Source organism: Malaclemys terrapin, chromosome 2 (genome assembly GCF_027887155.1).
Source record: "Malaclemys terrapin pileata isolate rMalTer1 chromosome 2, rMalTer1.hap1, whole genome shotgun sequence".
Taxonomy (NCBI): Eukaryota; Metazoa; Chordata; order Testudines; family Emydidae; genus Malaclemys; species Malaclemys terrapin.
In genome coordinates this window covers 160,986,931-161,010,176 of record NC_071506.1, presented here as the reverse complement: position 1 = coordinate 161,010,176, position 23,246 = coordinate 160,986,931, and the positions used below count along the sequence as shown (strand labels likewise).

General features: G+C 43.5%; 1 protein-coding gene across 3 annotated transcripts in view; it reads left to right on the top strand.

Annotated features, from left to right (window-relative positions):
• Positions 1 to 23,246, top strand: part of ADCY2 (adenylate cyclase 2) — a 459,988-nt gene that overhangs the window by 187,105 nt on the left and 249,637 nt on the right. For 2 of the 3 annotated variants that reach the window (XM_054018108.1, XM_054018110.1), the window contains exon 4: positions 22,331 to 22,480. The exons of the other annotated variant lie outside the window; for it this stretch is intronic. In XM_054018108.1, coding sequence (XP_053874083.1) covers positions 22,331 to 22,480 — 150 coding nt within the window. The remainder of the gene's footprint in view (positions 1 to 22,330; positions 22,481 to 23,246) is intronic. 3 annotated transcript variants of the gene reach the window in all.

Below are 23,246 nucleotides of genomic sequence, written 5' to 3'. Positions count from 1 at the left end.
TAAAACCTCTCCAGCGCATTATCCACAATCTACAACCTATCCTGGAAAATAATCCTTCACTCTCACAGACCTTGGAAGGCAGGCCAGTCCTCGCTTACAGACAACCCCTCAACCTGAAGCAAATACTCACCAGCAACTACACACCACACCATAGAAACACCAACCCAGGAACCTATCCCTGTAGCAAAACTTGTTGCCTGCTCTGTCCCCATATCTACTCTGGCGACACCATCAAAGGACCCAACCACATCAGCCATACCATCAAGGGCTCATTCACCTGCACATCCACTAATATTATATATGCCATCATGTGCCAGCAGTGCCCCTCTGCCATGTACATTGGCCAAACTGGACAGTCCCTCCGCAAAAGAATAAATAGACACAAATTGGACATCAGGAATGGTAACATACATAAGCCAGTAAGTGAACACTTCAATCTCCCTGGTCATTCTATTATAGATTTAAAAGTCACAATCATTGAACAAAAAAACTTCAGAAACAGACTTCAAAGAGAAACAGCAGAACTAAAATTCATTTGCAAATTTAACACCATTAATCTGGGCTTGAATAGGGACTGGGAGTGGCTGGCTCATTACAGAAGCAGCTTTTCCTCTCCTGGAATTGACACCTCCTCATCCATTATTGGGAGTGGACTACATCCACCCTGATTAAACTGGCCCTGTCAACACTGGTTCTCCACTTGCGAAGTAACTCCCTGCTCTCCATGTGTCAGTATATAATGCCTGCATCTGTAACTTTCACTCTATGCATCCAAAGAAGTGAGGTTTTTACCCACGAAAGCTTATGCCCAAATAAATCTGTTAGTCTTTAAGGTGCCACCAGACTCCTTGTTGTTTTTGTAGATACAGACTAACATGGCTACCCCCTGATACTGTCTGGATAATATTGTCAGCCTGAGACCATGGCTCAGCAAATGAGAATTGCTGAAAAAGGCCCTCTCTGTTTTCTACTGTAATTTTTTATTTTCGGGCACTCCTGCTCATTTCACATTTAGAATGAGGCTCATGCATAATGCAGTAGCTCTCATGCTTACTGGCACGTGGAAGCCTGAACATATTACCCTTGTTATATAGTCTTTCAACTTTGCTTTCTTTGCTTTCCTCACTAATCCATCTCCACTGGGATTACTCTAATATTACAGACTTCTGAGCAGAATCAAATAGTTGTGATTTAAAAACAAAATAGCCACAAGAATGTTTTCTCAAAGAGCACAAATAAAGCCTTTTTGCTCCATCATCAGGTCTTGTATATATGCCACAATTTGTAAAGAAACTATTTCAGAGTATTATAAATATTTTATAAAAAGCAACAAAGGGTCCTGTGGCACCTTTAAGACTAACAGAAGTATTGGAACATAAGCGTGGAGCAGATGCTTTGCGTCTGATGCAAGTGGGCATTCACCCACGAAAGCTTATGCTACAATACTTCTGTTAGTCTTAAAGGTGCCACAGGACCCTTTGTTGCTTTTTTACAGATTCAGACTAACACGGCTACCCTTCTGTTACTCAAATATTTTATAGAGTTTTGAACATTTTTAGTTGCACTGGTTTTCATATTCTCCACCTGTAAAGCTGGAGAGACAAATATATTTATTCATTCATTCATTTATTTATTTATTTAACATTGTTCATCTAAATTATACACTTTAGAACAGTGGTCTCCAAACTGTGGGTCACACCCCCAAACTCCCATAGGAGGGCATGGAGGAACATTCGGAGGGGTGTGCCGCACTACTGTGGGGCACACCCTGGGGGGCAAGGAACTGCTCTGCCCCCAGAACAGCTCTGCCCCCAGCTGCAGCTCCACTTGATCCCCAACCCGGCTCTACTTAGCCCCCTGCTCTGCCCCCAGCCGCAGTTCAGCTCCGCCCCAGCCCATCTCTGGCTCCAGCTGCTGCTCCACTCTGCCCCCTGCTCTGCCCCCAAACCAGGTCTGCCCTCATTCACTCTCCACCCCCGGGCCAGCTCCATCTCTAGACCCAGCTCCTCCCCCATTCCCAGTTCTGACCCCATCTCTACCTTCAGCCCAAGCTCCTTTGTGGAGGAAGCTTTGGCTGTGCATTAATGGAATGGGGGAGGTGCGGACACATTCCATTACTGGTAAGGGGGAGGGCACGACAGGAAAAGTTTGGACACCAATGCTTTAGACTCTTTTAAAGATTTATAAAATTGCTTAAGGCTACATTTTAGTCACAGGTATTTTTAGCAAAAGTCATGAACAGGTCATGGGCAGTAAACAAAAATTCACTGTCGTGACCTGTTCATGACTTCTACTATATACCCCTGACTAAATCTTGGTGGGGGGGGCGGCCCGGAGGCACTGCAGGTGCTGGGGGGGGATTGGCATATCCAGCAGGCTCCCTACCTGGCTTCATGCCTCCCCGGAAGCAGCAACATCTCCTCGCTCAGCTCCTAGGTGGAAGTGTGGCCAGGTAGCTCTGCACACTGCCTTCACCCCAAGTGCCGGCTCTGCAGCTCCCGTTGGCCAGGAACCATGGCCAATGGGAGCTGCGGGGGTGGTGCCTGCAGGCAAACTGGCAGCCTTAATAATAATGTCATGAATTTTAAAGACTTTAAAACAATAAGCTTTATCAAACTGGAACACAGGATTCTTTGCATTCTAAAGGTATGCATGTTTGTTTCTAGCCCTGTTATTCCATGAGATACAAAACCGTAAACCTGTCAAGGCTTCAATATTGCCTGTGATGAACCTTGAGACATCTTTATTATGGAGAAGTAATTTCACATTTGTAGGAAAGGTGAAAACTTTTCTGTAATAATCTTTGTAAAAAACATGTATTTCTAATAGCAGCTTTTAAAGCTGCCTATACTTTTTGAATGTTAGAAGTCTGGAGGGAGTGAAGAAATAGGGAGTTTCCCCTTTCCATTGTTATGAAGGTCCCATATCTCACCATGAAACACCATTGAAGGATGATCCAGTGATCTAAAATCTTTCACTAGTGTGGATCAGAATCTCCCCCTTTCAAACTTAGGAAATGTTTTACTACTTTTGTCCCATGACTCATTCATCATCTATATTGCATTTCAGATGGAACACACCAACCCCATCACTAATTACTGCCCTAACAAGCAGACAGTACTCCCCTTCCATAATCAGGAATCCTGACCCTCAATATTCTACTGCTGTCTAGGGCCTTGGCTACACTTGCAGCTGTACAGCGCTGTGAGTTAAACCTGACTTCGTACAGCTGAGTAGGGAAAGCGCTGCAGTCTGTCCACACTGACAGCTGCCCAGCGCACTTTCGTGGCCACATTTGCAGCATTTGCAGCGCCGTTGGGTCATTATGGGCAGCTATCCCACAGAGCACCTCTTCCCATTCTGGCGCCATGGGTTGTGGGAAGGGGGTGTGGGTGCGGGGAATTCTGGGTCCTGTCCCAATGCCCCGTGATGCATCGCTTTGCATCCCAGAAATCCCTTTGTTTCCATCCACCTTTGGCGCCATCTTTCAGCGGTTTCTGTGCAGTGCGATCTGTTGTCTGCAGGAAATGGAGTCCGAACTGCTGAGGCGTATGCTGACTTATCTCGCCAGCACATCACGTTTGGCTGTCGAACTATTCCTTAAGATCCAAAGTGACAGTGAGAGTGAGGAGTCCGAGGATGCTATCAAGCCGCGTAATGCGTATGACATGAAATTGCTTGTGGCATTCACGGACATGCTCAGCACCGTGGAACACCGCTTTTGGGCTCGGGAAACAAGCACCAAGTGGTGGGATCACATCATCATGGAAGTCTGGGATGATGAGCAGTGGCTGCAGAACTTTCGGATGAGAAAAGCCACTTTCATGGGACTGTGTGAGGAGCTCACCCCCACCCTGCGGCGCAAGGACATGAGATTGTGAGCTGCCCTGCCAGTGGAGAAGCGGGTGGCTATTGCAATCTGGAAGCTGGCAACTCCACACAGCTACCGGTCAGTCGCAAACCAGTTTGGAGTGGGAAAGTCGATCGTTGGAATCGTGTTGATACAAGTTTGCAGGGCCATTAATCGCATCCTACTCAGAAGAACCATGACTCTGGGTAACGTGCAGGAAATAGTGGATGGCTTTGCATAAATGGAGTTCCCTAACTGTGGAGGGGCAATAGATGGGACGCACATTCCTATTCTGGCACCATCCCACCTAGGATCCGAGTACGTTAATCGGAAGGGGTATTTCTCTATGGTTCTCCAGGCGCTTGTGGATCACCGTGGGCGTTTCATTGACATTAACACAGGCTGTCCCAGAAAGGTGCATGACGCACGCATCTTTTGGAACACTTGGCTGTTCAGGAAGATGCAGGCCAGGACTTTTTTCCCAGAGCGGAAGATCACAGTAGGGGAAGTCGAAATGCCCATTGTGATCCTTGGAGATCCCGCTTACCCGTTAATGCCATGGCTCATGAAACCCTACACAGGGAGCCTTGACAGCAGCAAGGAACGGTTCAACTACAGGCTGAGCCGGTGCCGAATGACTGTGGAGTGTGCCTTTGGCCGTTTAAAAGGCCGCTGGCGATCTCTGTATGGGAAACTGGACTTGGTTGAAAACAGCATCCCCGCGGTTATATCCGTGTGCTGTGCCCTCCATAATATTTGTGAAGGGAAGGGTGAAAGCTTCACTCAGGCATGGACCTCCGAGGTTGAACACCTGGAGGCTGAATTTGCACAGCCAGAGACCAGGGCTATTACGGGGGCCCAGCGCGGGGCTGCAAGGATTAGGGATGACTTGAGGGAGCAATTTGAGGCTGAAAACTAGCAGTGATATCTGGTGCCCTGCACGGGAGTGAAATGCAGTAGTTCCAATCTTTAGGAATCAGTGTTTGCTAAGCAGACAAGCAGACTTGCAGTGCCTGTTTATTTCCTGGACTAAGGAGTCTTTTACTTTATGCAATAATAAAGAATGTTTTCAAAGCCAAAAAATCCATTTATTGAAAAGAAACAAGGGTGTGGAGTGGGGAACGGTACAATCACAGATTCGCGTATGTTCTGTCTGGTGTGCTGTGCAGTGAGTGCTGCACTTCAGGACAGCTATACTGCATGGTGATGGGGGTTGAGTGCAGAGAGTAAGGGTCGTGGTTTTCAAGTCTGGGTGGTGAAGATACTGGTGTTGGAGGCAACTGGTGGTGTGAAGAACACGGAAGTTGGGGAAAGTGGGTTGGAGGTGACAGTGGGGCACAACGGAAAGAGTTTTGGGACAAGGGCTGTGGGGGTTGGCGTTTGTGCTTGCGGTACTGCTCCTTCTGCATGGCTACGAGCTCCTGGATCGTCTGCTTGGTGCTCCAGAATGCTTATGAGCTGATCCATGCTTTGCCGCCACTGCACTGCGTTTTCCTGGCAGATCCTGCTTCCTCTCTCCCTCCAGTTCTGTGCTTTCTCATTCTTTTTAATAGATTGCCGCATCACTTCTTGCAGCATGTGGTCTCTTCCTGAGTCTTTGCAGTCTCTGAGCAGGCGATAAGAGGGACGGATGAGGTCTCAAGGTTGATGCAGCTGTATAGGCAAAATGCAACATTTAACAGAGGCAGCATTGTTTATACCAGACAGAGTAATGATTCCCCCCGCACTTAAGGATTAGAAAACACACAGGGTCTACCAATAACATAATTTTCCCGTCCGAAACAGAGCACACATATCCCACGGGAGCCTCAAAATGGTGAGTAAGGGGGACTGATTGTTTCAGGGTTGCACTGTCCTTTGGGTTTCTGTGCCTTGGGGAGAGCCAACAGCTTCAGGGGGCATCTACACTGAAGACTGTCCCACCATTTTCCACAGGAGTTCGTCCTGGACGATATCTCGCTGCTGAGGGTGACCTGGGAAGCAAGGGAGGATCTTCTATGCAATGCGGCTTCCGCCCTGGCCCATAGGCAGCTTGTCCGTGTGCAGCAATGGTCCCCCCGCCCCTCACGGCACAGTGGCGCGGACACATTAGCCTGGCTGGGACAAGGACCATGGTGGCTCTCCCGATAAACCTGCGCAAGCGTATTGCACACGTTCTGGATGAGACATTCGAGGAGATTACCGAGGCTGATTACCACGATGTGATAAACCACAGCAATGTACTATTCCGCATCTAGGCATGCATGCCTAACACTCCTCTCCCAAAGAGCCCGCACCGAAAAAATTCCTTCCCGAAAAAAAAAAAACGCTTACAGGGAACCTGCTCTTCTGTTTGTCCTCCACCAAGTACTGGCCGCTGCGACTGACTACCTTCCTCCTGGCTCGAGAAGAGCACCTGGCTGCATGGCTCCAGGGATTCCGGGGTGTCTCCATCTGGCCCACCACCCTCACTCCCGTTTTCCTCCTCCTCCTCTTCCTCCTCCTCCACACCGGCTCTGAAGTGTCCATGGTGATGCTCGGACTGGAGGTGGGGTTAACCCCAAGTATCGCATCCAGCTCTTTGTAGAATCGGCAGGTCGCGGGGGGAGCACCCGAGCGGCCGTTTTCATCGCGGGCTTTGCGGTAGGCACTCCACAGCTCCTTCACTTTAATCCTGCACTGCAGGGCGTCCCGGTCATGGCCCCTTTCCATCATGTCCTTTGATACCTTCCCGAAGGTATCATAATTCCTATGACTGGAGCGCAGCTGGAACTGTATAGGTTCATCCCCCCAAACACTGATGAGGTCCAGCAACTCGCCATTGCTCCATGCTGGGGCTCGCTTGGCACATGGAGGCATGATCACCTGGAAAGATTCACCGATAGCACTCCACACCACGCCGGGCTGAGCAAACAGGAAGGGGATTTTTAAAATTCCCGGGGAATGTAAAGGGTGGATCACATGGTTGGTTACCTGAGGCCAGGGCAGTAGAGTTTGAACTGATGACCAGAGTGGCTAGAACAGGCATTGTGGGATACTGCAAAATACTTCTGGAGGCCAGTCACAGTGCATTGGGCGGCCACACTGGTGCTGCAGCGGCAGCGCAATACACGCTATTCCTCTTGGGGATGTGGAGTACGTGCAACGCTGCAACCACGGACATACAGCGCTGCAAATGCCTTGCAGTGTGAACGGGGAGTGATTTACAGCGCCTGGGGTGGCTTTACAGCTCTGCAACTCGCAAGTGTAGCCAAGGCCTAGCAAATACCAGTGTAACTGACTAGCAGAATGCTTATGTCCCCCATTAGTGTATGTATGCTCTATATAGAGGATAGTAGTTACCAATTTAACTCCAATGGTAGAGTTCTGTGCTGGGGAGCTAAAAGTCAAGGGGTCAAGGGGTCAAACCCTGCTGGTGATCAGTGTAATGGATCATTATGGTTGCTCATGCTAGATTATTTCCCCCCCCCAGGCTTTTAAAAAATAAAATAAAAATTGGTCTATTCACACACAGTGACAAAAGATCTCTTAAAACAGGCCTTACAGTGAAAAATTATTCTAATCTGTCAATTAGAGCATAATGAACAACAAAACTCAAGTGTTCAACATTACAGCCCTTGGTCACACATAGGGTGACCAGATGTCCCGATTTTATAGGGAGAGTCCCGATTTTTTGGGTCATTTCAGTTGCTAGTCTTGCAGATTAAAAGTTAAGAGGAAGGTTAATGAGTGCCATGGGCATTAGGAGGTAGCATGGCTCAGCGCATATGCATGGACCTGGAAGTCAGGAGTTCAGGAGTGTGTTCCTAATGCTGCTCAACTGCTGGTTGACTTTGTGTAAGTCACTTCATTTTTCTTTGCCTTTTGTAAAATGGGAACATGGATGCTTACTCTCCTTTGTGAAACACTTTAAGGTCTATACATGAAAAGTGATATAGAAGATATAAGTGTTGTTATTAATTGACCAATTCTGGTAATTTGTGCATTCAGTAATGCAATTTGTGCACACTATCATGATAATTGCACATGTGGTAGCTAAGAAAACCAGACCCACGATTTTCTTTTCAACGCTTAACCAAATGTCACTTTTATGTTTTACCCAAATATGTCTAAATGTGTCGGGAATAACTCTGAATCTCACTTTGTAACCAGAAGATGTATGTCATTTGCTGTGTTCTAAATACTGTAAAATATAACTTGCAACTGAAGTGTTTTAAAGATGATGGGTATAGTGTAACTATACTTACAGTGAGTGTTAGCTAAATACATTAAGGAGATAATCTATAAGAATTACATGAATATTTATTTTTGGATACATATAGTGACTTGTTATGACATTGTTATGTCAGCATATGACATGCAAACAATACTGTGTATCATAGATTTACCTGCATTTTTGAATGAATTACATATGGGAACACAGAATAGTTCTTCTTTAAGTAGTGTCCCTGTGGGTGATCCACATTAGGATGTGTGCATGCCCATGCACTCTCGATAAGAGATTTTTACCAGCAATATCCTTAGGTCTGCACCTGCGGACATGTAGGGAAAGGTGGATCTGCCACCACTCCAGTTCCTTCTCAATTGCTTGTGGCCCAAGACCCCGGGCTTCAAACTCTGCTAGACCTGCCATAGGTCTTTCCCCTGCATGCTGCCTCCACTGCCTTGGGGAATCTCACATCCCCTCTAAATAAGATTTGCTCAGGCTTTAAGAACACATTCAAAAATTGAAGGAGGACAGGCTCAAAGTTCTGTTAATAGAGCACACTCAGAAACCCACAGGATCCAAGTCCCTCCTCCCCTGTACATCAGATCCACAGAGCACCACCAGCTATCTCTACTGCAACAGTAAGCAGACCCTAGGGGCTCTTGAGAACCATTTAAACCATAGAAGAAGAGAAGACCCTCTTTCCCACAGCAGGAGAAGAGAAAGGGAAAGTCACTTCCTAAATCTGGGTCTTACGAGACCTTGTGTTTCATTACAGGTATGTCTGAGGCACCTATCCCATCCAGTACCGAGACCAAAGCACCGGCTAAGATGATCATGACAAATATTGAGAAACTGTTTGGAAAACTACTTAAAATGGCACACATATCAGCATTGACTCTGTGCTTCTAAAACATAAGGACTCCAGAGCCAAACTGAAGTCATCATCAGTACCACTTCCAGCAACCACATGTGAAGGAGGCACTGATCATACTTCAGTACTGTCTCTGGTACCACTAGGTATTCTGATTCCCGATGTTTCTTACCCAGAGTCCCTGGTATTGTTCAGGCTTTTGATCCATGCAGGCCTTCAGATCCTGAGAAGCCTGAGACACCATTACTGAGGGGTACTGAGAGTCACTCCCCACTAGTACCATCTCATCTCCCGGAGCCTACTTACCCTCCACTACCATCTTCAACGATGTCTTACCCTTTGGTACCACCATGTCCTCCAGGCCCTCTTTGAGGATACACAGACACCAGCCAGTACCAACTCACACCATCTGGTACCTTCATATCAACATCACCCAGTACCGATTCAATTACAGATCCCTTTCAGATCCCAGTACCAATTTGACCACTTGTATCAACACCGGTTGCCACCTCAAATTAACACAGGAGATGACATCTCATCAGATTTGTGAATATCTATACAGAGTTCCCCTTTTCAACCTTCTTCACTTGGGGTACACCCTGATGTTGTAAATTGTAGCAGGGGACACACGCAGCATTGACAAGGACAACAGTTTGGTCCTGCCCTTTTCCTTTGCACCCCACCACAGTGGGCCTATTGGAACCCCTGGGCCCCTTAAGGTGGCCATTTCTACAGAGTCCATGTCATAAAGGGGCATGTCAAGAGTAACAGCTACTGCCCTTGGATATTTCTACACAGCAGGATCTTACAGGGGGCAAGAACCCCCATGGAAGAAGAAACATCGCCATCCCACAAATCCTCCTCCCCACCAGAGAAGGCTGTCATGCCTCCCCCACCATCTTATGCTGACAATTTCAAGGCCTTTCAGGACCTTATGAAGGCATCTAGCAGAGACCCTGCACATCCCATTGGAGAAGATGCAGCAGCCCCAACATACTTCAGACATCTCCTCAAGGCCAAATTGCCATGCCCATCAATGGTGGTCTGCTAACCCTATTCTGTGTAGCAAGCTACCACACCACCTACATGCTGAAGGGAAGACAAAAAGTACTGCATTCCTCCCAAACACTCAGAATATTTATTTTCCCATCCTGTACCCAACTCTATGGATATGGAGGCAATCAATGAATGGAAAAAAGACTGGAACAAAAAAGCCTCTTCTCTGCCATACTGCAATTAGAATATTACTAAGTAGAATATTACTAAGCCCTGATGGCGAAATCTGATTTTATGAACTGTTCTAAATGTTCATCCTTTATTGTACACTTGCCACAAGATCAGAGAGGACAATTTCAAGCCCTCATTAACAGAAGGTTACACGATTTCCAAGGCACTACTCTAAGAAGGAGATATTACTTACCTTGTACAGTAACTGGAGTTCTTTGAGATGTGTGTCTCTAGGACTGCTCCACTACCCACCCACCTTCCCCTCTGCCTTGGTGTCACTTGTGGGACTTTCATGGTTGAGAAGGATTTGGAGTCGTGGTGGGTCCCCTCCCTATATGCCCTCTTAGTGGAGCATGTGCATGTTTAGGTTGCTGGTGTGGACCTGCGGACACTGCTGATGAAAATCTCCAGTCACTCAGCTCAGTTTGGGCTGACTGAGGAGGAGAGCAGATGTATGTTGCAAACTCCTGCCAGGAAGCTGCTGGAGCCCCTGGCTGTGGAGGTCATAGAATATCAGGGTTGGAAGGGACCTCAGGAGATCATCTAGTCCAACCCCCTGCTCAAAGCAGGTCAGATCCCCAGTGTGTGTGTTTTGTTGTTGTTGTTTTTAAAAACACCTGCATTCCCTAAGTAGCCCCCTCCAGGATTGAACTCACAGCCCTGGGTTTAGGAGGCAATGCTTAAACCACTAAGCTATCCCTCCCTGAGGCCGTTGCAGACACCCAATTGACCACCGAGGATGGCAGAGAAGAGACCGCTGATGCAGGAGACTACCAATGCTGGAAGTAAGGGTAGGAAGTGACTCAGGGAACAGGATTCTTGCAGCGAGAGACCAAGACTGAACAAAGGAATATCAGATCCTCGGGGCCCTGGGTTGGGACCCAGTGGGGTGTAGGGCAGGCCTATTCCCCTATCCCCATGCCCCACCCAAAACTGGATGTGGTCACTGTCTGAAGAAGCAGGTGCCACTGCCCAGGTCTCTAGGCCCCACTGCTCCAAAGGCAAGGGAGGCTGCATTGACTCTGGCCCCGGAGTCTGAGTCACTGACCAGGGGATAGATTTCTGGCCCTCAACCCCTGCTTTCTTCTTTAGATGGCCCTGTGCCCCACAATGGGGTGTATCAACCCCATGAAAGGCAGTCTTAAATGAAAATTAGTGTTCACACACAGACTTGCATTGAAATAACTAACAGTGTGAAATACAAATGATCTAGTTATTTCATTTCCAATTTCCATGTAAGCAACTTGTTAATTTTCTTCATCATACTATTGGTGTCTTTCTGAAAGGGGAAGATATATTTGTTTTTCTTTCATAGGAGGGAAATGGGGAAGAACAGGACATTTTCCATTCTCATGAAAAGAGGAATATACATATAAGACCGCATTTCCGATATACTGCTGTGACTTGATTCTTGGCTGAAAATAACTTTGAATATGCTTTCAAGTCCACAGCATTTTGTAGACAAAATAACATTAAAGCCTGTGCTGGTGTTTTGAATTACATTTTACTCAAAGACCATATATTTTGCTTAAAATTATCCTTGAATACATATCTCTGGGTGTAGGGGAGCATGGGAAAAAGAGAGGTGGTTAAAAAAAAATGGAGCTTTAATAAATCTTTGTGATCTATTGTACTTATATGGTCCCCATTACTGCAGTGTCTGTGCACCTCACAATCTTTAATGTATTTTATCCTCACAACACCCCTGTGAAGTAGGGAAGTAACAGAGAGGCACAGAGAGACTAGGGTCTAGAATGACAAGGCGGGTTAGGTGTTGCAACACTGTGTAATGCAGTGCCTATGTTTTGATGTTCTTCTGCCTAGGGGAATTCACAACCACAAGTCAGGCACTCAGGTTACCTATACAATGCAGTGGGAGAGTTAGGCACCTAAAAAGGGATTCCCAGAAGCCAGCATACTAAGCTGTTTAAGTCATTCCACAGGAAATGCTGAGGAGATAGATGTGGCCTAAGCCTCCTGGAGTTAGGCACCTAAGCCAGGTCAGCCCTTTCTCAAGAATAATGCAGGAGAAGGAAGCATTGCGCCCATCCTTTAGTCCCATGGTTAGAGTAATCTTCTAGCAGATGGGAGTCAGAGGTTCACATCCCCATACTGCCTGACTCAGAGCAGGGACTTGAATCCAGATCTCTCCCCCTCCCAGGTGAGTGTCAAAGTCATTGGAATATGGAGTATTCTAGGCTGGGGCTCTCTGTCTTTTGAAGCTATTCCACTTTGTATAAAATACTTAAATATCATTGGAGGAGGACTGGAATCTGGGTCTTTCAGGAGAATGCACTAACCATTAGGCTATATAGTCATTCTCACATTCTCTCTTCTAGCCCAATGAATATTCAATTATGTATACAAGGTGGAACAGATTCAACAGTAGGGATTGAGAGAGATCTACCCCCAGAATAACCCAGTGATTGGGCCATTCTCCTGGGACACTTGCATTCAGATCCCTGCTCCAAATCAACCAGACAGGATGAACCCAAGTCTGTTACATCCTAGGTGAGTGCGCTAGCCACTGGGCTATCAGGGGAGAACACCATTTTCATCACCTCCTCTTGTGGGAGCCCATTCTGGTAGGCATGCGATTAGGCACCTGTTGAACATGCGCCACAGGTGAGAAGTGGATGAATGTCTAGTTTGTGAATTCTGCTGAGGCTTAAGCGTGAGTGAGGCACCAAGCTGCTTGGCAGTGTCAGGAATTAGGTGGCTATGCGCATGCTCAGCAACAGAAATGTAGGTGCGTTACCAGTGGAAATGTAGGCATATTCTGAGTGACGGCTTTGTGAATATCAGTGGTGCCTAAATGTTGGACCAGGGCACGTAAAGTGGCAGTTAGATGCATAAGGCCACATTGTGAATGTAGCAGTAAGTGGCTTGTCCACACAGGAAGTCTGTGGCAGAGTAGGGAATGGGACCTAGGTTTTCAAAGTTCTAGATTAGCACCTTGACCATCTTTCCTCTCCTATTGATGTTTTTAGTTCTAGCCATTTCCTTTAAGGAGGGGATTGGTGATATCGTCACCCTTAAAAATTCAAATCACATAGATGGAAATAAAACATTACCAAAACACTGATTTCATTTGTTAGATTTTTAACTTTTAGGCACAACATAAAAATGCTTAATTTCTCGTAGTATGCCAAAGTTTATATTATGTTATAATATGTTATGTTATAGGTTTTGAATGATATGCGGGCAAATCCTAGCTCCTTTTACAGAAAATCAGTCATACTTAAAATGTATTCAACCTGCTGTGAATTTAGATCCAGTACCAATATGAAGACTATACATAGGTTTTGGCTGTTTAGCACATTTTTAATGTCTATTAGGGTTCATTTACTAAATTAAGTGGCTCAAGTGGGTTATCTAGCTGTCTTGATAATGTTTAAGAGCAGATACATTTAGGGTGGGATTTTCAAAAAGGCTCTGAAATTGATGGGAATTTTGCAATGCTGAGCACTTTTGAAAATCTTATCCTCAAAGTATTTCTTTGGGATTATAGCTGTATTTCTCTTCTGGGGACAAATTGTGAAGGCAGTACCTGGGCAATTAAATCAGTTGGATTTTTCTTGGAATAAGGACTCAGTAAAATCTGAGCACGAGATTATGTTTTGAAGGAAGTGGTCCTTGCTGAAGAGAGATTACAGAGTTTAGGACTATTTACTCTAAAGAGAAGACTAATGAGAGTGGACACAATAGAGGTATACAAAATAATGAATAGACTAACAAAGATACATCAAGACAAATTTAAAACAGATAAAAGGAAATACTCTTGCACAATACATAATGACTCTGCAAAACTCCTTGTCCCAACAACTCAAGCACTTAGCAGGATTTATGAAGGGATTTCACATTTATGGGAAAAATAAGAATAATAAGAATATAATTTGCAGTCACCCTACCTAGGATAAAAAAGTATAAGCCATAGCAACCCTTGTGCTTTGTTATGTAACTCAGGCATTCCTAATGATTCTCCCTGCAAAAGACTTACTTGTTTTCCAGTATGCCTGGTTCTGGTCTCATTTTAAAAAGGCACTCACAAAGCTGAGAGGAGAGTTGAAATAAGGGAGCTAGTTTTGGGCTACTTCTAATGACAACTCCCAGGGGCACAGTATCTCCCATTAGTGTTTGTAGCTGTGATGTAATGTAGACAGCATGAAAACAGTGCAGAATTTTATTCATGGATGCAAAAGTTCATGATATGTCTGAAATACTTGAGTAGAATTACAGAACAAATTGAAATTCCCTGGTACCATGTTTGTCAGAACGTTTCTGTTTGATAATTTGCTCACCTTAAGCACAAATTTAATTTTATTTTAGAAAGAATTGCTATTTTTCATATGCTATGTACTTATTATTATGTATATAGTACCTAAGTGCATGCTAGCTCTTTACAGATGGTAAAATACACTGCCCTTGCCCCTAAAAGTGTAATAAGCAATGAACAAAAAAGAGACTGGGGAAGGATAGAACACATTTCTTCTTTTCTATTTTCCTTTCTACCTTGTCTTTCTTACGTTTAACCCAGATTACCCCAAACACTCATATATTTACTCATTCTTTTAACCTGAGGCCTGTTTTTGCATCTCTCTCATCATAGTAATCTCCTCCAGTAACAGATTATGGAGGCACCAGTTAAGGTTACGCTGAGTTGTGCACTTAACACAGAAATTCAGACTTCTTTATGTCTGAGAAATATAGCGTAGACCCCCCCATCCAGACTTACAATACCTACTTTTGAGTTTAGAAACTGTTAATTAGTTTAGGAATTGATATTAATTTTAAAATGGCCCCTTAAAGAAATATAGCACAGTGTGTCAAAACTTTTTTGTCTTAAATTATCTTAACAAAGGAGTTAACACAGATCCTTCAAATTCTCATATAAGTTAAACTTAGAGAAATTTTGGAACTAGGCTACATTTGACATTTTTTAAAGGCTCATGGTCTCTCTCTCTCCCACTACTCTTCATAACTGTTAGTATGGGGCTGAAGGCTGAAGAATAATGTTCTACAACAGAGAATTTCATGAAGACCTGCTCTCTTTCAAAGTGGGTGCCATCTCTCATTGTTCTCCATGAGACAGAAGCAGCATGCTGTTCTTAGGTTGCCAGGAAGGGTCTGGACATCCATTTCCCATTGTTCTTAAGGAGACTGAGTGTTCCTCTCTTCCCCTCTGATGCCATAGGAGACCACTGTAGTAAAGTGGTGATAGAGAATTTAACTGGGTTACTCAGAATATTATGGGTTGGAGTCATGCTCCACTTCGCCCTTACTTCCTATTCAGTTAGTGGATTTTGCTATTGTAATGCCCTGGCACATCTGAGGGTGAAAACTCAGGAGATGTGGGATGTGCTTTATTTCCTGAGGTCATGGGTCTTTTTCTGCCAATGTGGATCTCTATGCCAAACTCATGACTGCTCCCTCTGGTGATCTGGACTATTCAAACTGATGCTCTAATGGTTGTGCCTCCTGGAAAATAATGGGTAATCCATCCTAACAATGGATACTGTACTCACTTCATAAAGAAGTACACAGTTGTCAAATTACCAAACAACTCCAATAAACTTTATATTAATAATAGAAATGATAAACACAGAAATGCAAAGAATGAGTTATACTATATATATATATATATATATATATATATGACTAGATTGAGAGAGAGTTCCAGAAACCATTTTTTTCTTTCACAAAGTCTCCTTGACTCTTAATGTTAAGTTGGCCCTCTAACTAGGGTTGCCAACCCTCCAGAATTGTCCCGGAGTCTCCAGGAATTAAAGATTAAACTTTAATTAAAGATTCTGTCATGTGATGAAACATCCAAGAATATGTCCAACCAAAATTGGCAACCTTACCTGTAACATGTCAGTCCCCAGTCCAGGTCCCTGTTGGTGAGGCACCAGGCACCCGCTGTTGGTCTAGTCTGGGGGATCCAATGATCTGCAGAGCTGTTTGGGTTTCAGAAATAGCTTTTCAGCTCCAAGGGATGGTCTGAATCCTCCTCACATTGTGGTAAAAAGCTTAGATCATATAAGCTTTCTGCTCTTCCTCCTGGCTGAAGTAACTTAGTGATCAGGCTGTAGGTGGTGACAGCTGCGACAGTCAGCTGCACTGTCTGTCAGCCTGTCATTTCCTTCACAATGGTGTGGCAGGCCCTAGGGAAACCTCACTTGGCAGAGTTTCCCAAATGTGGATTGGGACCATAGTAAAAACAGTCAGTCTGTGAGGGGAGCTGGGAGCTCCCTCCATTTCTGGCTCTCTTCATTGCTTTCCCTCTCTCTTTCCTTTCAGCTGACACCCCAGGGAGAAGGCCTGTGTCGTCTCTCACAGGCATTTGGTCTCTAGGTTTACCACCTGGCTGGTATTTGGCTAACCTTTTTTTTTTTTAATGGATTTGCCAGTTTCCAGAAAAATCATTTAATCTGCCAGGTTTTTTTAAACGCTTTTTAATATTTTGAAGGTTTGCATTATTATCCCAGTACACTGGGAGATATAATGTTAAAAGTTTCTGTGCCCAGCTAAAGATACTGCAGTGTTCCCCTTCCGGAGTTTAAGCAATCAGAGTTTAGGCAACATCAAAACTGTTAAAAATACAAATGCAACTGTTAGCCCACCAACAGGCAAGTGCATCGTGCCTGTATGTGAGAGAGGGTTTGAGTCACCTGAGAGTGAGGAAACATGCAATGTTATCAATCTTATCTATATTTGTTATCTCGCTGCAGACTATAAGTGGCTGTTGAAGGGGGAGGTTGTAGAGTTGCCTTGTAGTTGGGGGTTGAGGTTGCAGCACGCTTTCCTTACGTGGGGGTGTGCTGGGTTATTTTTCAATTTCAAAGGTGGTAATCCTACTGGTCTGTGGGGTAAAGAGCCCATCAGAGCTCCCCTTTTTTGGAACATCTGGGGCTGCTGCTCTCTCTAGCCTCCTATCTGCTCAAGGGAGGGTTGCCTGCCAATAAGGCAGCAACACTTCTGGGATGCAATCTTTAGTTCTGGCTGGGCCCAGTTTATGGTAAGGGAGTTAGAGAGTTACACTATGTAGTTGAATAAAGCTGCACATTCCTAGCATGCAGTACTGTGAATAGAGAGTGCACTGAGTGATGCCTTTACAAAAGCCCCCATCATCCCTGGGCCAATTATCACTGGGAACAATGAGAGGTGATAGCCATTTTGAAAGTGGGCATCAGCATATAACCTCAGTCCCACTGAGAACAATGGGAAATGGCAGCCATTTCGAAAGAGGGTAATTCTGAATGAGTCATTCTGAGGGAACTATTTGGTACCAGCCAGTACTGACAGATACACTTTCAGCTTTGAAAAATAACAGCAAAAATGGACATTAAATCCCAGTTATTTCTTTCCAAAGCTATTGCTCCAAATCTACTTAGCAGGGATGACAAAAGGAAGGAGGCAACATTGTGTGTGTCCATGTGGAGGGGGAAATGTAGAGGATGCAGGAGGAAGAAGACAAGTGGTGAACAGCGTGTGTGTTTATGTATGTTTGTATATGCTGGGAAATGTGTTTGTGTGTGTGCAAAAGAGAGTGGGAAATGGTATGTGTGTGTGCAAGCAGGGGCATGTAAGGAGGGGTAGAATTGAGAGAGAAACTCTGTGTGCATGCAACCATAATATAATTAAATTTAATATCCTTGATGGGGAAGGGGAAATTACAAAGAAGCCCACTACAGTAATATTTAACTTCAGAAAGGGGAACTACACAAAAATGAGGAAGCTAATGAAATGTAAATTAAAAGGAACAGTCACAAAAATGAAATGCTTGCAACCTGCATGGAAATGTTTAAAAACATTATAATACAGGCTCAAATTAAATGTATACTTCAAATTAAAAAAAAATAGTACAAGGACCAAAAATATGCCACCATGGCTAAACAACAGAGTAAAAGAGGTTCTTGGAGGCAAAAAGGCATCCTTTCAAAATTGGACATCAAATCCCAGTGAAAAAAATAGAGAGAAGCATGATCTCTGACAAGTAAAGTGGAAAAGTACAATTAGGTAGGCTAAAAAAGTATTTGAAGAGCAACTAAGCAAAAGACTCAAAAACTAGCCCAAACATTTTTTTAAGTACATCAGAATCAGGAAGCCTGCCAAACATCAGACTATTGAGATGTTAAAGGAGCACTCAAGAAAGACAAGGTCATGGTGGAGAACTCAAATGAATTATTTGCATTGGTCTGCACTGCAGAGGATGTGAGTAAGATTTCCCAACCTGACCCATTCTTTTTAGATGACAAATCCAAGGAACTGTCCCATCTTGAGGTGTCAGCAGAGGAGGGTTTTGATCAAATGGATAAATTAAACTGTAATAAGTCACCAGGACCTGATGGTATTCACCCAAGAATTCTGAAGGAACTCAGATGTGGTTGGGTCCTCTGATAGTGTCGCCACACCATTTGCCAGAAATGCCCCTCTGCCATGTATACTGGTTCTCCACTTGTAAGAATATATATTTATAGGGTGACCAAATGTCCTGATTTATAGGGACAGTCCCAATTTTGGGGTCTTTTTCTTATATAGGCTCCTATTACCCCCCACCCCCCATCCTGGTTTTTCACATTTGCTGTCTGGTCACCCTATATATTTATGCCTGTGTCTGTAATTTTCACTCCATGCATCTGAAGAAGTGGGTTTTTTACCCTTGAAAGCTTATGCCCAAATGAATCTGTTAGTCTTTAAGGTGCCACCGGACTCCTTATTGTTTTTGTGGATACAAGCTAACACAGCTACCTCTCTGATAACTGTGCTATGTACCTGTCGCTTAAATCAGCTTCTGTACCAGATGACTGGAGGATAGCTAATGTGAAGCCAATTTTTTAAACATAGTTTCAGTACCAGGCAAATTGGTCGAAACTATAATAAAGAACAGAATTATTCAACACATAGATGAACATCACAGCCAAGAATCACCAAAGTAGGAGGCTGCCAGGCATTTCTTGAGGCTCACCCACCACTATCCTGTAGCTAGAAACATTAAGTTTCACAAAAAAAAAAAAAACCCAAGCACTAAGGTCTGATACACACAAGGCGTTAGGTGCAGGTTTAAAACTAACATATGGAAGTAGTTCTTCACACAACCCACAGTCAATCTTATTGCCAGGGGATGTTGTGAAGACCCCTAGTTTTAGGATCCACTGAGATTCGCAAAAATCCCACTGTACTCGGTTAGTGCCTAAACTCATTTGGCACCTACGTTTTTTCAGTAAAAGCTCCCTAGTGTGTTTCTGATTCTGAGCATGTGCACTTTGCTGCTTCCCACTAGGCACCCAGACACCTATCTCATGCCTATGCATCAGAACAATTCAGAAACCAGGGGAAGATAGGCATTTGTCTATCTAAGTTGCATGCGGGCCCTGATCCAGTAGGTGACCCATGAGCATGCCTACTGGATTGGACCCCTCAACTGAGTTCACACTCAACAGACAAGGAGGCGCTTCCTCGTAACTTTTAGTGCAATGGTTAGGATACTCACCTGGGATGTAGGAGACTCGCAGTTCAAATCCCACCTCCACCTGTGTAGGAGAAGCGATTTGAACAGGGATCTGCCATCTCTCAGGTTAGTGCTGTAACCACTGGGTTTTGTGGGTCTCTCTCGCTCTCCCTGTTGAAGTTGTTGAACTGTGGATAAATAATTAAAAAGTCATTAGAGTAGGGGGGACTAAACACTGGGTCTACCACATCCTAGACCAGTGTGCAAAACCACCAGGCTACAGAGTCACTCTCGTGTTGCTTACTCTCTCTCTCTGTTCCCTCCTTCCTTTCCCCATGTAGAAATATACAGTTAGGGCACTCATATCTTATCTTTGCCCTGTAATGACATCATGCAATAACCATACAATTATGATTAAGGCATTTGAGTTTTTGTGGTGCCAGATTAAATTGATTTTTAAAAGACATATTACATCCCCCTTCATAGTTTCACTACAGAGAGAACCACCTTAAAACAACGTTAACTCTGTTCTGTATTCATACAATAAATTATTTTTATATTAAAAATTCATAAATGAACATTAAACTAGAAATGTAAAAGAGGATGTTACCATTTTCTATTTTTAATTATCTGAAAATATGAATTATCAATTTTTTTGTTTAACTTTTATGGCCAGATTCACCAGTACGTGCCAGGTGGTTTCTGCTGTTCTGTTGGATCAGATCAGTGGTCCATTTAGCCTGGTATTCTGCCTTCCAACAGTGGTCAATGCCAGATGCTTCAAAGGGAATGAACAGAACAGGGCAACTATCAAGTGATCCGTTTCCTGTTGTCCAATCACAGTATCTGGCAGTCAGAGGCTTAGGGACACCCAGAGCATGGGGTTGCATCCCTGAGCATCTTGGTAATAGTATTAATGGGCCTATTCTCCACGAACTTATCTAATTCATTTTTTAACCCATTTATACTTTTGGTCTTCACAACATCCCCTGGCAATAAGATTGACTGTGGGTTGTGTGAAGAACTACTTCCATATGTGAGTTTTAAACCTGCTTCCTATCGATTTCATTGGGTGAGCCCTGGTTCTTGTAGTGTGTGAAGGGATAAATAATACTTCCTTATTCACTTTCTCCACAACATTCATGATTTTATAGACCGCTATTATATCCCTCCTTTGTTATCTCTTTTCAAGATCAACAGTCCCAATCTTTTTAATCTCTCCTCATATGGAAGATGTTCCATATCCTTAATAATTTTTGTTTAATTATCTGTACCTTTTAAAATTCAAATATATGTGGGTTTTTTTTTGAGATGGGGTGACCATAAATGCACACAGTTTTCGAGGTGTAGGTGTACCATGGATTTATAAATTGGCATTATGATATTTTCTGTCTTCTTATCTATCCCTTTCCTAATGGTTCCTAATATTCTGCTAGCTTTTTTGACTGCCACTGCACATTGAGTGGATGTTTTCAGAGAACTTTCTTCAATGGTTCCAAGATCTCTTTCTTGAGTGGTAACAGCTAATTTAGATTCCATCGTTTTGTATGTATAGTTGGGATTATATTTTCCAATATGCGTTACTTTGCATTTAGCAACACTGAATTTCATTTGCCATTTTGTAGCTCAGTCACCCAGTTTTGTGAGATGCCTTTGTAACTCTTCACAGTCTGCTCTGGACTTAACTATCTTGAGATATTTTGTATCATCTGCAAACTTTGCCACCTCACTGTTTACCTTTTCCCAGATCATTTATGAATATGTTGAACAGTACTGGTCCTGGTACAGATCCTGGGAGGCCCCACTATTTACCTCTCTCCATTCTGAAAACTGACTGGCATATTGGATCAGATCAATGATCCATTTAGCCTGGTATCCTGCCTTCCTATTTTTTAATCAGTTACTGATCATGAGAGGACCTTCCCTCTTATCTTACAACTTCTTAGTTTGCTTACGAGCCTTTGGTGAGGGACCTTGTCAAAGGCTTTCAGAAAGTCCAAGTACACTATATCCACTGGAGCATCCTTGTCCATATTTGTTGACCCCCTCAAAAAATTATAATAGGTTGGTGAGGCATGATTTCTCTTTTCAAAAGTCCTGTTGGCTCTTCCCTAACAAATCATACATATTTTATACTACACCTCTACCTCAATATAACACTGTCCTTGGGAGCCAAAAAATCTTACCGTGTTATAGGTGAAACTGCGTTATAGCGAACTTACTTTGATCCGCTGGAGTGTGCAGTCCCGCCCCCCCCGGAGCACTGCTTGACTGCGTTATATCAGAATTCATGTTATATCGGGTTGTGTTATATCGGGGTAGAGGTGTACTAAAGAAAATGGTCTATTGAAAGACCTTAACAATAACATAGTTATTAATAGCAAAGACTGTCACTTAGCAGTAGTAAAGCAGGCCAGCACCTAATTAATGCTCAATATTGCACATAGAACATGAACTGAATTCCTTTTTCAGTATATCATAAAACAGGCAAACACATTTGTTCATCAGAGTTCTAAGTTGTTTTTAAAAAAATGAAAAAAAAACAAAACAAGTCATCTCTGAGGATTTTGTGACTGTAATTAATAGGGCTTTTTGAAAGGAGAAGGTCCATTAAATATAAACTTCAAGCAGGAACAAAACACATTAACTACAAAAATCTGTTTTGCTGCTGCTTGTGATTATTTCCTGATATCTCATTTAAAGAAGTTCACTGACTCGCCTGTTCTTTTTTTACCCCCTTAGATATTGGCAAATGCTATCATTTTTGTCTGTGGAAACCTGGCAGGAGCATACCACAAGCACCTCATGGAACTTGCTCTGCAGCAGACATATCAGGACACTTGCAACTGCATCAAGTCCCGCATCAAGTTGGAATTTGAGAAGCGGCAGCAGGTAAAGTTACTCCCATACCTTGGTCCATTCTGTTGCTTTTCCAAAAAAACAAAACAAAACAGTTTATCGGAGCATAATCCACTTTGTCAGTACAAGAAAGCTTATTGATTAAGTCACTGGAAGTTTTGCTTTAAACTCCATGCAAAATCTGTTTAATGATTGTCACATTTTTTATCTGAATGTAAAATTACTTGTTATTTCTGTTATCATCTAAGCCTCTTCTCTTGAGTTACATTATGAAAAATATTTTGTGGCAATAGAAGGTGAAGGCACTACATAGAACCTGTATTCAGGACTGTCATGTGTTTTCTTCTGATTGGATCAGCCATATGATGTTGACCTTTGCCTTTGGGAAATATCCATTCTCCCTGTCCAACAGAACTGCTCTAAAATCTTGCTGTATTGTCCTAAAAATTTATTTCAATCTACAATACAGATGAGTCAGGTGCATAGTTCTAAGGTTCAAGTAGGATAACAAAGAGCTGGGGGAATTTCATAATGAGAGTATCTGTCACTTATTGTAATAGCTGAATAAAAGGCTGACATCTTTCTTTCGTTCTTTCTTTCGTTCTTTCGTTCTTTCTTTCTTTCTCTTTCAATTTCCATAGTGCCTGTCATCCTGACAGTTACAAAAATGTAAAGCACAAAATATCTCATCAGATGCTAAACAAGATAACTGCATCTTACCCTAAAAGTCACTAGATTCAGACTCTTATGAACTGTTAAGGATCAGGAACTCAAAATAAGGAGGCCGTGGGCTGAGAAA